The sequence below is a fragment of the Mytilus edulis genome, chromosome 1 (assembly GCF_963676685.1).
Source record: "Mytilus edulis chromosome 1, xbMytEdul2.2, whole genome shotgun sequence".
In the NCBI taxonomy this organism is placed as follows: Eukaryota; Metazoa; Mollusca; class Bivalvia; order Mytilida; family Mytilidae; genus Mytilus; species Mytilus edulis.
In genome coordinates this window covers 46,530,353-46,544,459 of record NC_092344.1, presented here as the reverse complement: position 1 = coordinate 46,544,459, position 14,107 = coordinate 46,530,353, and the positions used below count along the sequence as shown (strand labels likewise).

At 31.5% G+C, this 14,107-nt stretch overlaps 1 protein-coding gene across 16 annotated transcripts in view; it reads right to left on the bottom strand.

Moving 5' to 3' along the window:
- Window positions 1-14,107, bottom strand: part of LOC139513117 (ubiquitin-like modifier-activating enzyme 1) — a 34,301-nt gene that overhangs the window by 6,759 nt on the left and 13,435 nt on the right. For 10 of the 16 annotated variants that reach the window (XM_071301310.1, XM_071301341.1, XM_071301366.1 and 7 more), the window contains 14 exons: window positions 13,557-13,647; window positions 12,937-13,069; window positions 10,799-10,896; window positions 10,231-10,377; window positions 8,925-9,206; window positions 8,571-8,651; window positions 7,771-7,923; window positions 7,376-7,541; window positions 6,532-6,614; window positions 4,343-4,456; window positions 2,924-3,037; window positions 1,880-2,026; window positions 929-1,003; window positions 384-579 (listed from right to left, as the gene is read on the bottom strand). In XM_071301310.1, coding sequence (XP_071157411.1) covers window positions 384-579; window positions 929-1,003; window positions 1,880-2,026; window positions 2,924-3,037; window positions 4,343-4,456; window positions 6,532-6,614; window positions 7,376-7,541; window positions 7,771-7,923; window positions 8,571-8,651; window positions 8,925-9,206; window positions 10,231-10,377; window positions 10,799-10,896; window positions 12,937-13,069; window positions 13,557-13,647 — 1,880 coding nt within the window. Of the gene's footprint in view, window positions 1-383; window positions 580-928; window positions 1,004-1,879; window positions 2,027-2,923; window positions 3,038-4,342; window positions 4,457-4,508; window positions 4,623-6,531; window positions 6,615-7,375; window positions 7,542-7,770; window positions 7,924-8,570; window positions 8,652-8,924; window positions 9,207-10,230; window positions 10,378-10,798; window positions 10,897-12,936; window positions 13,070-13,556; window positions 13,648-14,107 lie in introns of all 16 variants that reach the window. The other 6 variants (XM_071301332.1, XM_071301357.1, XM_071301396.1 and 3 more) reach the window with 1 other exon arrangement.

Below are 14,107 nucleotides of genomic sequence, written 5' to 3'. Positions count from 1 at the left end.
GCGATTTAACATCTGATCTTCAGAAAATTGGGAAAACATGGGGTGAAGCAAAGAAACTGGCAAAGGACAGGAAAAGATGGAAAGCTACTGTGGTCGCCCTATGTCCCCCATGGGACGAAGTGGATTAAGTCAAAGTAAGTCTATTATTATTATATAAACATCTATTGAAATATTTTTGTTGGCGTTCAAGGAATAGGTAACATATAAAATGTTGGCATTCGAGGAAAACACCGTACAGATTACGATTTTTCCATTGATTGGAATTCAATTAAACTTAAGTGGTGCACCACACTTATAAAGTGAACAAATTTGATTACTCAGAATGGCATACAAACAGAAAGCAGCAGCTGTTTAATATTCCACCTTGGGTATTGTGTACTAACCAAAAGATCCTGAACTTCTGTTATTTTCCATGTCAGCATCATTCACATCTATTCTGACTCCAGACCTTGGTGTGAACTCTGGAACTTTGACCTTCCCAATCATACTTTTGATTGCGTTTCTATCACGAACTTGTGGTATTCCATACATTTCAGCACGTAGATTAGCACATGATTCAACAAAATCAACATGGACATCCTGTAAAAAAGTTTATGTAGATCTTAGTTAAATACAAGATCACACAAACATGATTGATTGAAAATCTATTCCAGTTTTAGAGGTGATTAAGTTACTACCACAAGAAGATTAATATATACCTTGTAAAACTTGTACACCTTCTCAAAGGGTTGAATGTATTTTTTCAGTTTTTGAAAAATTTGTAAGACCCTGTAAACATATCTTTTGTACAAATTACACTTTGTCAATTGTATTTAAAAATTGACTTCTTACAAGCTATTAAAATAAATCATACCCTGTATCAGTGACTGTAAACACTATTGCAATAACTTGTTTGAATTGATTATTCTTACTGCAGTATACTACTTACATTATTGATACTAAATTCTACATGATGTGGACATCTTTTGGGTCCTGACCAGAACGGTGCCCCTGATGATGTAACCTGCAAAAGGAAACAATTCACTTATTTTTTCTTTACTTATGTCAATTAGTAATCAGTGTATGTAACATGCCCTTCATTGGCCCATATTTAATCTGATAAAGTATCCATATACATATTATACAATTTTGTTAAAAACTTCACATGGGTGGATCACACTGGTGCAAATTCACTTTTCACCACAAAACATGTAAATGATTACTTATCTGTATTAAATACAAACACTAGAAAAGCTGTAAACAAAGGGATTTTATTTATTTATGCATATAAAGATTTATACACCTTCCAATCAAAATTGCAATGGGATGGGATGGCTACAAATCATGACAAAAGATGAAAACTTTATAAAAAAAAAATAAATCAATAACCGACATTTTTGTCACAAAAGTCCGGTTAAAAATAAAAAAAAAAACCAAACAATTTGATGAATGTCTGTAACTTTTTAAAACAGTGTACCCGGAAAATAACAACTGACTGTTTATAATTTAGATTTTAAAGCAGATTTTTGGTTGTAATATCCTTCTAACAGACACAATCATACCAGTTTCTCTCAGAGTTTCATGGATCATATATTCATGGGTTGCACTGAGATAAGTAAATAATGTCAGATGAATTGTTTGCAAGGTATATTATATTGTATTATTGCATATCAGTTGCTTCATTTAATTTCATTAGTTCCCAATTTTTGTGGAATAAGTAGCAATTGTATTTTGTGGACTTACTCCAGTCTGCAGTTTAATTTGTGGTTTACAAATAGCCATGAATTCCACAAAAATTGGTATCCCATGAATAATAATGAATCCACATTATTTACCATACTGGTCTTATAGCTAAAAATAAACATCTATAACATTATGAAGTAACTAATCAATAGGTTACCTGATCTGATGGAAAGTTAAACAGAAGCTGTCGTATTGAATTATTATAATTCTCTTGGAAAAGATTACGAGCAAAAGCTACACAGTCTTGAAAATCCTTTGGTCTCTCTGTGGTCAAAGCTTTCTTTACTGTCTCCAAAGTTTCAGTCTACAATAATTAACATATGACACATCAAACATTGAGTAAGAAAATATTTCCACATTTAAAGTTTATTTACTGTGGGTTCATTATTATTCGTTGGATACCAATTTTCGTTGGTTTCGTGGTCAAAGGTGAACCACGAATTCAAATGTTCAACGAATTACAAATTTTACATAGACTTTGACAAAGAGATTGGCAAAGCAACAAAGTCAAAAATCCATTAAAATACAAGTTCTTCCTCAACCCACGAAAATTGGTACCAACGAAAATAAGTCAATCCACAGTAAAAGTTTATTAGATCAACATAATATCTTTTAAAATATCCTATCCTTGCAACACAATTTTTATGATTGTACTCAATGCAGATAAAAACATTTTTTGTTCCTTATATCAATCGGACATAGATAAAAAAAAAAAAAAAATCAAATGATTCATTAATAACTTTAAATCTACCCCAAACATCTATGATTTTTCTTTGTTATATCAAAATTATAAATTCAAAACCAGCAAATATTTTGGAAAGCATCATTGCTGAAATGATTTTATTTTCAGTGGAATAAATGTCCTTTAATTCCTAATCAGTTTTAAAGCAGTGGCAATTTGGAACCTATCAAACTTACACTATTCTTTTTTTTAAAAGCAGGACTTGCACAAAACTGGATATACAGGAAATTTTAAATAGATACTTATAAACAAAGATTACTGCAACATCATCCATAGTGGTGATTGATAAAAGCATGGACATATTATTTTTAGGGTTTTGAGATGAATTCATGGCATACATAATTTCTTTATATATATTTACAATAATGAACTATGTCTTGTATACAATCATATACAGTGTACACTCATTTTGAGGTTGTCAGGAGAACACCATCTACAAATGACATTAAGTGTACTTACTGGTTGAGTTCCTTGCAATTTCAATGTTCTTTCCATAAATTTAGGGTCAATGAGGTACTGTAGAGCTGATTCTACTGGCTGATTAAACAATCCTTCAAACTGATCACGGGCCCACTGAAAAATTCAAATCATTATTATTTTTATTATTTCAAATACTAAATACTTTAAATGCATAATTTTTTACAAAGTTGAATCATATTCTGAGTAGCCAAGAACCTTTGGACCTTCAGTTTGGTAACAATTTGCAGTAGAAAACTTTTTTTTCTTTCTAACTGACAAAATAAGGCTTGAAATTGCTTATATTTGCATTGTAAAAATCATAAAATTGAAATGTGCCTGCATCTATAAATAATTTTTTTTTGTCTTTTTTAAATATTCAATAAATCAAACTTGTTTGAATTTTTTGTATTTCTTTATAGAACTATTAAAACATGTTGTAAATAAGCAATAAGCAAACTTGAGTGATCATCAGATAAATATATCTTGTAATTCTTTAACTTAACTTTGTGCATTTTTTTTGTAAATATTTAATGAAGTGCAATTAAGACAAGTAACACATGCTTCAAATTGTGAAAAATTAAAATCAAGGTCCATAAAAGAGTCAGAATTAAAGGGACCCTAAGCTCACACCTGTAAAGGGGAGTAGTATAATTCTTTTCTGTTATGATTAAAACAGAAATATTGTCTAACAAATTTTGTTAAGCAACTATGACCTTGACCTTAGACCAAGCATTAACATATCATTAGGATTCTTCCTCTCATTATATATAACCACCTATCCCAGTAACATTGCAATCTGAATCAAATAATTGATTTTAGCATCTGGGTACAATTTTTTTTGCACAAATTTAAGTCTTTTTTTAACTATGGCAATGGCCACAGGTAGTCCCCTCAAAATCTTCTCATTAAGCTTGACCATATTTCTAATAAGTGGCAATCTGATTAAGCATCCAAAAACACTGTCCTGGACAAATTTCTGTCTATTTTTAGCAATTGTAAAATTTAACTAGGACACAGTGACTTTAAATTAGTAAGGTTGTGACCCCATTTTAGGTAATTTGTTAGAATCCAGAAAACAATTTTCTTGACAAATTAATATTTATTTTAAGTCACCATGACCTAGACACATAGACCTCAAAATCAATAGGATCTTCCTCCCATTATATGTGATCATTTATCCCATTAGGGTTGCAAACCTATGTAAATTATTTTATTAAGAATCTGGAAACCAAAATGATTGTCACTGATGAACTAGTGGTCAGATGGAAAGATGGGTCAAAACTATATACCCAAGCTAATTTGTAATCTAAAAACATGCAAACACATTCAACCTTCCACATCCTGGGAAAATAGAGGCTAACAATTACATTTGTACAACATAAAAAAAACATACACCTGGAGGGATCATGCTGTTCTTACCTGTAATGTATGCTCAATAGCATTTGGGAAATTTTTTAACGTACAAATGGGAATGGATTTTTCTGGAGGGTCTTGTGACGATGAATACGACTCTGTCATGTGTGGGAGAACAACCTGTTGATGAAAACAAAAGTCTTGAGTATATAAATATAGTTCTTTACATTACCTTCAAAGTATGGTCAATAACGTACGGAAAAAATTTGAGTGTGCACGACATGAAGGTTTCATCTGCTGTATCCTGCGATGAGGAGTATGATTCAGTCATGTGTGGGAAAATTACCTACCAATTAAAATGATCACAGTAAAATACCAGACAAATTTATAAAATGTTTCTACCTGTAAAACATGATTAATCGTTTGAGGAAATGTCAGACATTTAAAAGGAACTAACTCTTCTTTTTGGTCCGTAGTGTAGGACTCTGTCACATATGGCAAAACTACCTGTCAATTATAATTAATAGAAGTAACTAATTGCTAGATGAAGCTAGAATATTTTAACAATACACTTTTGACCTAGAGATATGTCTAAACAGAATGGATTTTGATAATATTATTTAAGATGTTGAGGTCAAAATGGTAAAACTTTTAATATGTAAACAATTAAATAATTCAGAGTGCAGGAAAAGGAGATGTAAAAAAGCTAACATAACTGCACACCAAATATCCTTTACTGACCAATAGCGGCTACCCTTGAACTTGCCTTATCGCAAACTATAACACTTAAAATAAAGTTTCAAATTCAATAGGCCATAACTGCAGGGGCTGAGCCACATAATCTCCATGGAAATGAGATGTGATAAAGCTTATACCACTGCCTTCCAAATATCATTGACCTACATTTAGTAGTATCATTCCTCAACACATCACACCATATTACATTGCTGTTGCTGTAAACACCATGCCTAAATCTGTCCTTTACAACTTGTTAAGACAAAGCTGCATATTTTTTCACAACAAAAAACATACATTGAAATGGTTTAAGAGATTATAAGCAGGTGCTCTGCAGAGCGCAGCTTTATACAACCACAGAGGTCTACCCCTAAACAGTTGGGGCAAGTATGGACACAACATTCAAGCTTGATACAGCTCTGGATTTAGATTGTGATCAAATTTTTGACATAATATGGGTTTCTTAAACAAAACGAATGTCAAGATCTTACAAATCTATTGCGCAATATTGTGCAATTAAAGATTTCTTCTTCAAAATTTTCAAAAATTTGAAATTTGAGAAATTTGGAGAAAAAATTGAAAATTACTACCACCACCCTTTTTTTTTGCAATTAGTCCAAAGCCTGACATTTCTTTATACATAATTTACAAGTTATGTAGGTAAATCTGAATATACCCAAACTTTGTATGCTAAATGTTTTTGAATTACCTCCCTTATACTGCTTTTAAATTGTCTTAATTCAATGTCCATTGACCAGAAAAACCTAGTTTTCCCCCTTTTTTTGCCCCTAATTCCAAAACATTTTGAGCCATAACCCCCCAAAGTCAATACTTACTATCCCTTCATGGTATTGAAACTTGTGGTATAATTTCTGAGAGATTCATACATAAACACAAGTTATTGTTTGAAAACTACAAAAATGCTCATTTTTGGCCCCCTTTTTGGCTGAAATTCCTTAACTATTGGGACCATAACCCCCCAAAATCAATACTAACTATCCTTTCATGGTATGGAAAATTGTAGTATAATTTTAGAGAGATTCATACACTTAAACACAAGTAATTGTTTGAAAACTACAAAAATGTTTAGTTTGGGCCCCCTTTTTGGCCCCTAATTCCAAAACTATTGGGACCATAACCCCCAAAGTTAATCCCAATTTTCCTTAAGTGGTATTTAACCGTCTGGTAAAGAATTATAAAGATCCATTCACTAAAACTAAAGTTATTGTCCGGAAACTAAGTGTGTCTTCAGACGACACAGACAACATGATAGCATTATACGATATGCGGTCGTATAAAAATGTGAAAAGTCAAGCTTACTACTACTGAGTGCTCTTCATTTATATTTTTATAAAGTGCTGATACTGAACTATTAAAATGCGTACATATATATTCAATAGTTTTTTTTAATATAAAACAAATTTCTCCTCCTTTTGAGTATTAAGACCTAAATTTTCCTAAACACAAACCAATGTTTAAAGGGTAATATAAAACTGTTAATGTCCATATAGAAAACTTACTTGTATATTTCCTTTTGTTCCTAATGTCCCTGATTCCAGCAGGGGTTTACAGTAATATACACAACGTCTATCCATATACATTCCTAAAAGTTCATTTCCATATAAAATAGTTAGTCATTTAAATAATTTCAAGAGTTAATCTGACAAAATGCATCTGAGAAAAAAATTATCAAAGTTTGTATGAAAAAGATATTGGTTAGGTCGCAACTCGCAATTAATTGATTCATGTATATACCAACCACATTTCCAAATACCCTCAATTGAAAACAAATGATGTAAGAATGAATTTTTTTTTACAACATAAAGTTTAGATTTGTTTTGCTAATCAAACAAATCTAAATCAAATATTAATATTAATTTTGCACAAATCTTATATGTCCTAGGATAGGAGGAAGGGAGGGGGGAGGATCCTGCTAACATGTTTAACCCTACCACATTCTGTATGAATGTGCCTGTCCCAAGTCAGGAGCCTTTAATTCAGTGGTTGTTGTTTGTTTAAGTGTTAGTTTTGTTTTTTCGTTCATTTTTGTACATAAATTAGGCCGTTAGTTTTCTCATTTGAATTGTTTTACATTGTCATTTAGGGGCCTTTAATAGCCGACTATGCAGTATGGGCTTTGTTCATTGTTGAAAGCCGACAGTGACCTATAGTTGTTAATTTCTGTGTCATTTTGGTCTTTCGTGGAGAGTTGTCTCATTGGCAATCATACCACATCTTTTTTTTTATATTAAGAGTTAATTAGTGAGTTATTTAAATATTTATTGCAAACATAATAATCCAACATTTAACACTTGAGTCCCATTATTTAACAGATCTCATGCAAAATATACAATGACTACTCACTTGCATCAACATTATCTAAAGCGTTTGTGACACCATCTAGTTCTTCAAAAAATTCATCAGTATAAATATTTTCTGTCTCTCCACCTACTCTATTCTCCTGTGATATGATGTTAAAAGAAGGATTCATTTCCTTAGCAGCTTTAGCTGCAGTACCAGATTTTGGTTTCTTAAAAAGACAATATAAAAATAAAAATATACTTTTATTCAGATTTGTGATTTTTGTTCATTCTTTTTTTTAATAACATGTTGAAGATATTGAAGATAGCAAAATAAAAATATAAAAAAATTAGAAATATTGGCAAATGAACTTTTGATGTTACATGTAAAGGTTTTCACTGTTTTCTCTTTTATTGTAGAAAAATTCTACAAAAGTTATGACTTTTACGAGAACCAACCTGTACATCCCATGGTCTGAAGAGAAACTGTCTGTTAAGGTTAGATTTCTCTATGATGTCCATATCTGTAACGATTACTTTTCCTCCATCACAACCCAGTCCCATCATAGACCAGTTCTTCAACATCTCACATCCAATTGCACCGGCCCCAACCTGTTATCAAAACATACATTCTTTATAACATCAAACTTCATTTTTCATGACATCAAACTTCATTGACACTGAAGTACTGTTGATGCTGTGAACCAGCCAATCCTACTTGAACAAAACCAGAATCCATCCGTACATATAAATTACTGTAAATTCAGAAATTATTGTGTTCATTTTATTATTGCAAAAAATTCGACAGGGTTATTATCGCAATAATTTAAACTCCCATTTTGAAATTTTTTGTATGAATTAAACAGGATTTTTTCTCCATATCGCAATCATCAAAATCGCATTGAAGTCTAAAATGCTAAATCGCAATAATAAATGCATGCAATAATTTCTGAATTTACAGTGTAACATTCAAATAATTTCTTAAAATGTTGTATTCAAATTTGTTGTTGGAAGTAATCTTAAACATAAAATACCTTATTTTATATTGATTCTTTTTATCTAAATGAAGCATGCTCAACAACAGTATTCTTTTAAAATGTAAATTGTCTGACATTTATTATGTTGTATGTTTTTCTTGACTTAAAACTTGCCATTTCCCCTCACAACTAATTTACTATCTTTTAAATGATGCATGTAATATATTGTATGTATGAGGATTTATGAAAATGGAAATTCCCTTTGAGAATATATCTACTCACCAGAAAGTACTTTTGTGCACCCATTTTCTTAATAAAATCCTTGCCAAATACTGCAATCTGACCATCATATCTACAGTTTAGCTACAAAAGAAAATCCTATATTGTTAAGGATAGTTGAATAATTAAAAATAAAATATATATCTCTGATAATCATTTTCATATTCGTTTGTTAACTTTTCAAACATGTTAATCATTGTCTCGCGGAATCCAGTTATTTCAAAATCTCTTTTTTCACCTGAGAGCTCAGTAACATCAAATTCCCTCCCTCATCAATCATAATAAGCAATTCCTTGGTTTTAATGAAAGATTTAAATCCCCCATTATTCATCCTGCCAATATCAAAAATAAACTTACTGGTTTGCAAGTTTCTTCTGTAAGTATACTGTCTGCATTCTCTTCAGGTAGACATTCTAAAGCATCAAAATATAGATATTGATTAACTGGACCAAATTTTCCTGAACAAGCTTTCATTACTTCCTGTGCTGCAATTCCACCAATAACAGCTGCCAAGGGACATAACTCTCCTCTAGCAGAATAAGAGAACTCCTTCATCAGAGATTCATCAAGCTCATCAACCTTAGCTCCTGATTTACTGTTCACTTCTTTGGCAACAGCAACAAAGGCATCTGCATCAGCCTAAAAAATTGTATTAAAAATTTCATTTGTTTGGTAACTTAAATGATTTTATCTTTTTATGTTTGACAACAACACTGTAATATAAGTCTTGCCAAGAAACGTGCACATTTTTATAATTAACCAAGGTTCTTTTAAACTACTCTTTTTGGACTTTTTTAAAAAATATTTTTATCTAAAAATCTCAATCTAATAGAGTTGAAGAAATTTTTTAAAGTTTATATTTGCCTATCTATCAAAATAACATAGTTTTCTTTGACTTAGCCCATATAAAACCCAGCAAAATTAAACGATTTAGGTTATGGAAAATTCAGGTTTTCAGTCACAAGGTAATTGGATCCCAATTGAAAATAATCAATCTCAATGTGCTTTCAATACTTTGTGATGTGTTATAGTCCAAAAAATAAATTTAACTTATCAACTTTAATAGAATGTTTGGTGATGTTACCATTTTTCATCAAAAACTACCTTAACAAAAAACTTTAACCTAAAACTCGCTTTTTCATTTTCTATGTTCAGTGGACCGTGAAATTGGGGTCAAAAGTCTAATTTGGCTTTAAAATTAGAAAGATCTTATCATAAGGAACATGTATTCTAAGTTTCAAGTTGATTGGACTTCAGCTTCATCAAAAACTACCTTGACAAAAAACCTGAAGTGACACAGACGGACGAACAGACGAACGAACGAACACACAGACCAGAAAACTTAATGCCCCTCTATTGTCATAGGTGGGGCATAAAAATATGGGGTCACCTTTCATTTAAGCTCACAATCTGCTTTTGAAAGAAGCATGCATTTCTGTAAAGGTACTTATTTTCTGTTGAACTAATAGGAGAAAAAAAAAGATAAAATGGAAACAAAAAAAAAGAACTAAATTACAGAAATCCCTTACATTTTACAGTAGTTTAGTTTAAGTACAGTTCATTTGAAAAAAATAATAAAAAATATAGGTATCTTTTTGGACTTGCAACTTTATAAGCCTGACAAATACTTAAAATTACTTTGAATTTCAGACTCAAAACTTACTTTAGATCTGCTTCTAGGCAATTGTCCTTTAGACTTCACATACTCAGACAGTGCTAGAAAAGCAATGTGTAACTGTCCTGGTCGATCAAATTTGGCAAAGTCAGTTAAAACAAACTCTGGTGCATTCATTGCATTCTTGATTGATTTCTACAAAAAGTTTCAACAAAGTTTAAGATACAAAATCTAAATAAATTATAAATTATTTATATCTGAAAATGCATTTGTTCATCACATTGAATTATATATATCATATGAAATGTCTAAAACTGATAAACAATTTGTTTTCTCAAATTTGTCTATGTCCCCTGCAACCTGTTCTCGGAGGACAATTATATAGAAGATATTACCAGGACCATGATTCCAAAATAATTAATGCTAACTGTATATATTGAACATCACTTTAATTTCAACATTTATGTTAAAAATCAAATTTGTTTTAACTACCGGTGCATAGCAAACTTAATCTTAAGGAGTCTTTAGAAAAACATCCAGAAACATATCTATGATAGATTAACATATGGACAATGTAACTATCTTATACCATCATAAAAATATTCTAAAAACTTACAAATTTCATTTCTTTTGGTTTTTTGACTTGTGTAACAATTCCTCCTCTCTCATATGTGGATAAACCAGTTGTGTCTCCAATACTAAATGTATAAGGGCCTGTTAAAGAAAAAAAAAAATATATATATAATAGTCCACATTCAACAAAATATTCTTCTTGAACATGTTGAAGCACCTCTCTTATCAGCTATTTACATGGATGTAATATTTCAGTGGGGGATTTGTATCAATAATGTGTACAATGCTATTCCCTTTCTGAGTTCATTTTAATGCACCTTTTCACAGTTAGTTTTTTCCCCCACATTTTTGTGAAACTGTTTTTTACTACATCTACATTTACCATGAATGAGAGTCTTCTAAAGTGATAAACTATTCCATCATTGAGAATGTGTAGGTCTGAGAATACAAAACAAGAGGCTGTCACAACGACAGCAAACCGGATATATTAACATTTATTTGTGTCCTGGCAATATCACAAGAACCATTACTGATGAATGGTGAAAGTGAAAATCGTCAATATCAAATTTGACCTCCATTTTGTCATCAGTATCAACATATTAAAATTTGAAAAGCTTAGATTGAATGGTTCATGAGTAAATGCAACAACGTGAATGGAAACGCCATTTTACGATCTTTCAAGAACCATAACTCCTGAACGGTAAATGTCAAAATCGTCATTATTGAACTTGACCTATTTTGTCATCAGTAACACCATATTAAAATTTCAAAAGCTTTGGTTGAATGGTTCATGAGAAAATGCACGGACACAACGGGAAACATAATTTTTCAATCTTTCAAGAACCATAACTCCTGAAAGGTAAAAGTCAAAATCGTAATTATTGAACTTGACCTCCATTTTGTCATCAGTAACAGCATATTAAAATTTCGGAAGCTTTGGTAGAACAGTTCATGCATAAATGCACGGACAAGACTGGAAACTCCATTTTTCAATCTTTCAAGAACCACAACTCCTGAACGGTAAAAGTCAAAATCGTCATTATTGAACTTGACCTCCATTCTGTCATCAGTAACAACATATTAAAATTTGGGAAGCTTTGGTAGAACAGTTCATTGGTAAATGCACAGACAAGACTGGAAACTCCATTTTTCAATCTTTCAAGAACCATAACTCCTGAACGGTAAAAGTCAAAATCGCCATTATTGAACTTGACCTTTGTATAGTTGTCAGTAATAACATATTAAAATTTTAAAAGCTTTGGTTGAACGGTTCATGAGTTAATGCACGGACAACATTTGATTGCCGCCTGCCTGACAGCCTGACCGCCCGCCGTACATCCCCAAATCAATACTTGACATTTTTGTCACAAAAATCTGGTTAAAAATCATTGTTATTTAACCTTACATAAGTATAAAATTTGAAGTCAGACAGAACTTTCACAAATATTCAGCTTTCTCAAATCATTTATATCAAATCCATTTCACAAAAATTATGTATATGTTCCAGACCATACGAGTATTTGGACCGTACGCGTACGGTCCAGCTGATCATACGTTTTGGGATCATATGGGTTAAATTTAAACAAACATTTATCAAAATCTTTATTTTTAGTTATACAGATTGTTATATGGCCGATGATAAATGAATAAGCGAACAATTGAAATTAAATATTTGCTTAATTGTACATGTATATCAGTGAATTCTATTTTGTTACTCTGGCCGAAGGTGACAATTGCTTCTAATAAGAACGTCGTATTTTTTACATTTACATGTTTTGTTAATGCATGTTCCTTTGCGTATGCATTTCTTTTGTAAAGTTCATAAATATTCTAAAACAATTGTCCTCCAACATTATGTTTACTTCCGATAACTTCAATTTCAATGAGCATACTGAGCTGCAATTAATGAATTACCAGCCTGCAAAATACAGGAGATTAACAGATTAAATAAGCGTGATCTTTTTAAATAGTTAAAATATTAAGTTTTTATGTCAAATGCTGTTGAACTTTTTATATTAATTGGAGATATAAGTCATGTTGATCTGTTATATACATTTGTATCTAATAAGCTTGACCAGCTTCTTAATATCAGTCAGACCGTACGCGTACGGTCCAAATATTCATACGGTCTGGAACATATATACTTCTACAAAGTGCTTTAGAAAATATGTTCATAGTTACCTAAAACTTTAATTTTGCGAGCTTCGCATCCATTCAACTCGGTCATTCCTTTTATTTCTGAGAAGGTTACATAATCACCATCTTCATAACCATGACGAGATTCATCCAGACAGGTCACAACACCTTCCTTGTCCTATAAATAGTGGTTACAGAGAAAATGTCAACATTCATAGATGATTACATGCTGTTAAAATTAGTCAGGTTATGTAACCATCACTCTATTTATTAAGTCTTTTTAACATTTGTTCTGATATATAATTTCATCTTAAAAATAGCTATGAAGGAGGGCTGTATAAGGTACATACAAATTCAGGACGAGAATATGCTAGACCCCTGAGCTAGTTTTTAATGCCCTGAATCACAATCGTAATCCACTAAAAGACATGTCATGCTACAAAGACAATTGTTCTTACTCCTGCTAAGTTGAGATGCAGACAAAACCAATTTATAAGTCTTTTGTCTGACCAGGCTAGGATTCTAACCTACACCATCCCACACAAATAAAAAGCATATTACCAGGAGACCATCAAGGCTTTCAATTAACACATGTTGTTCTTTTATATTTGAATTAACAGAACTATAGTTTTTGTCTTTTTGAATCATTAAATGAAACTTTTTACCTTTGTAACTGCAGCCACCATGTTGCTGATTGGTTGTTCTCCATCTGAATCATTTACCATGAAACTCTCTCCAAAATCACAGAACACTTCTCTATATAAAATATAAACATTGGTATTAAAGTGTACATTATTTTCTAACCAGGTGCTCCGCAGGGCGCAGCTTTATACGACCGCAGAGGTCGAACCCTGAACAGTTGGGGCAAGTATGGACAAAACATTCAAGCGTGATACAGCTCTGAATTTGGATTGTGATCAAATTTTTGACATTACATGGTTTTTTTTACACAAAACAAATGTCAAGATTTTACAAATCAATTAAAGATTTCTTCTTATTTAAATCTAAAATTAAATAGTTGACACAGCATAGGTTTCTGACACAGAATGAATGTGGTCTAATGAACTTAAAAGTTTTTTTTTGCCTTTGAGCAATTCACTATGCTGTTGAATATTAATCCTCTCAAAAAAATGTTTGAAGAAATTTTCTTTTTATTTATGAAATCTGAAATGAGAAAAATTTAACCCCCCCCCCCCTTTTTTTCACATCCCCGTTT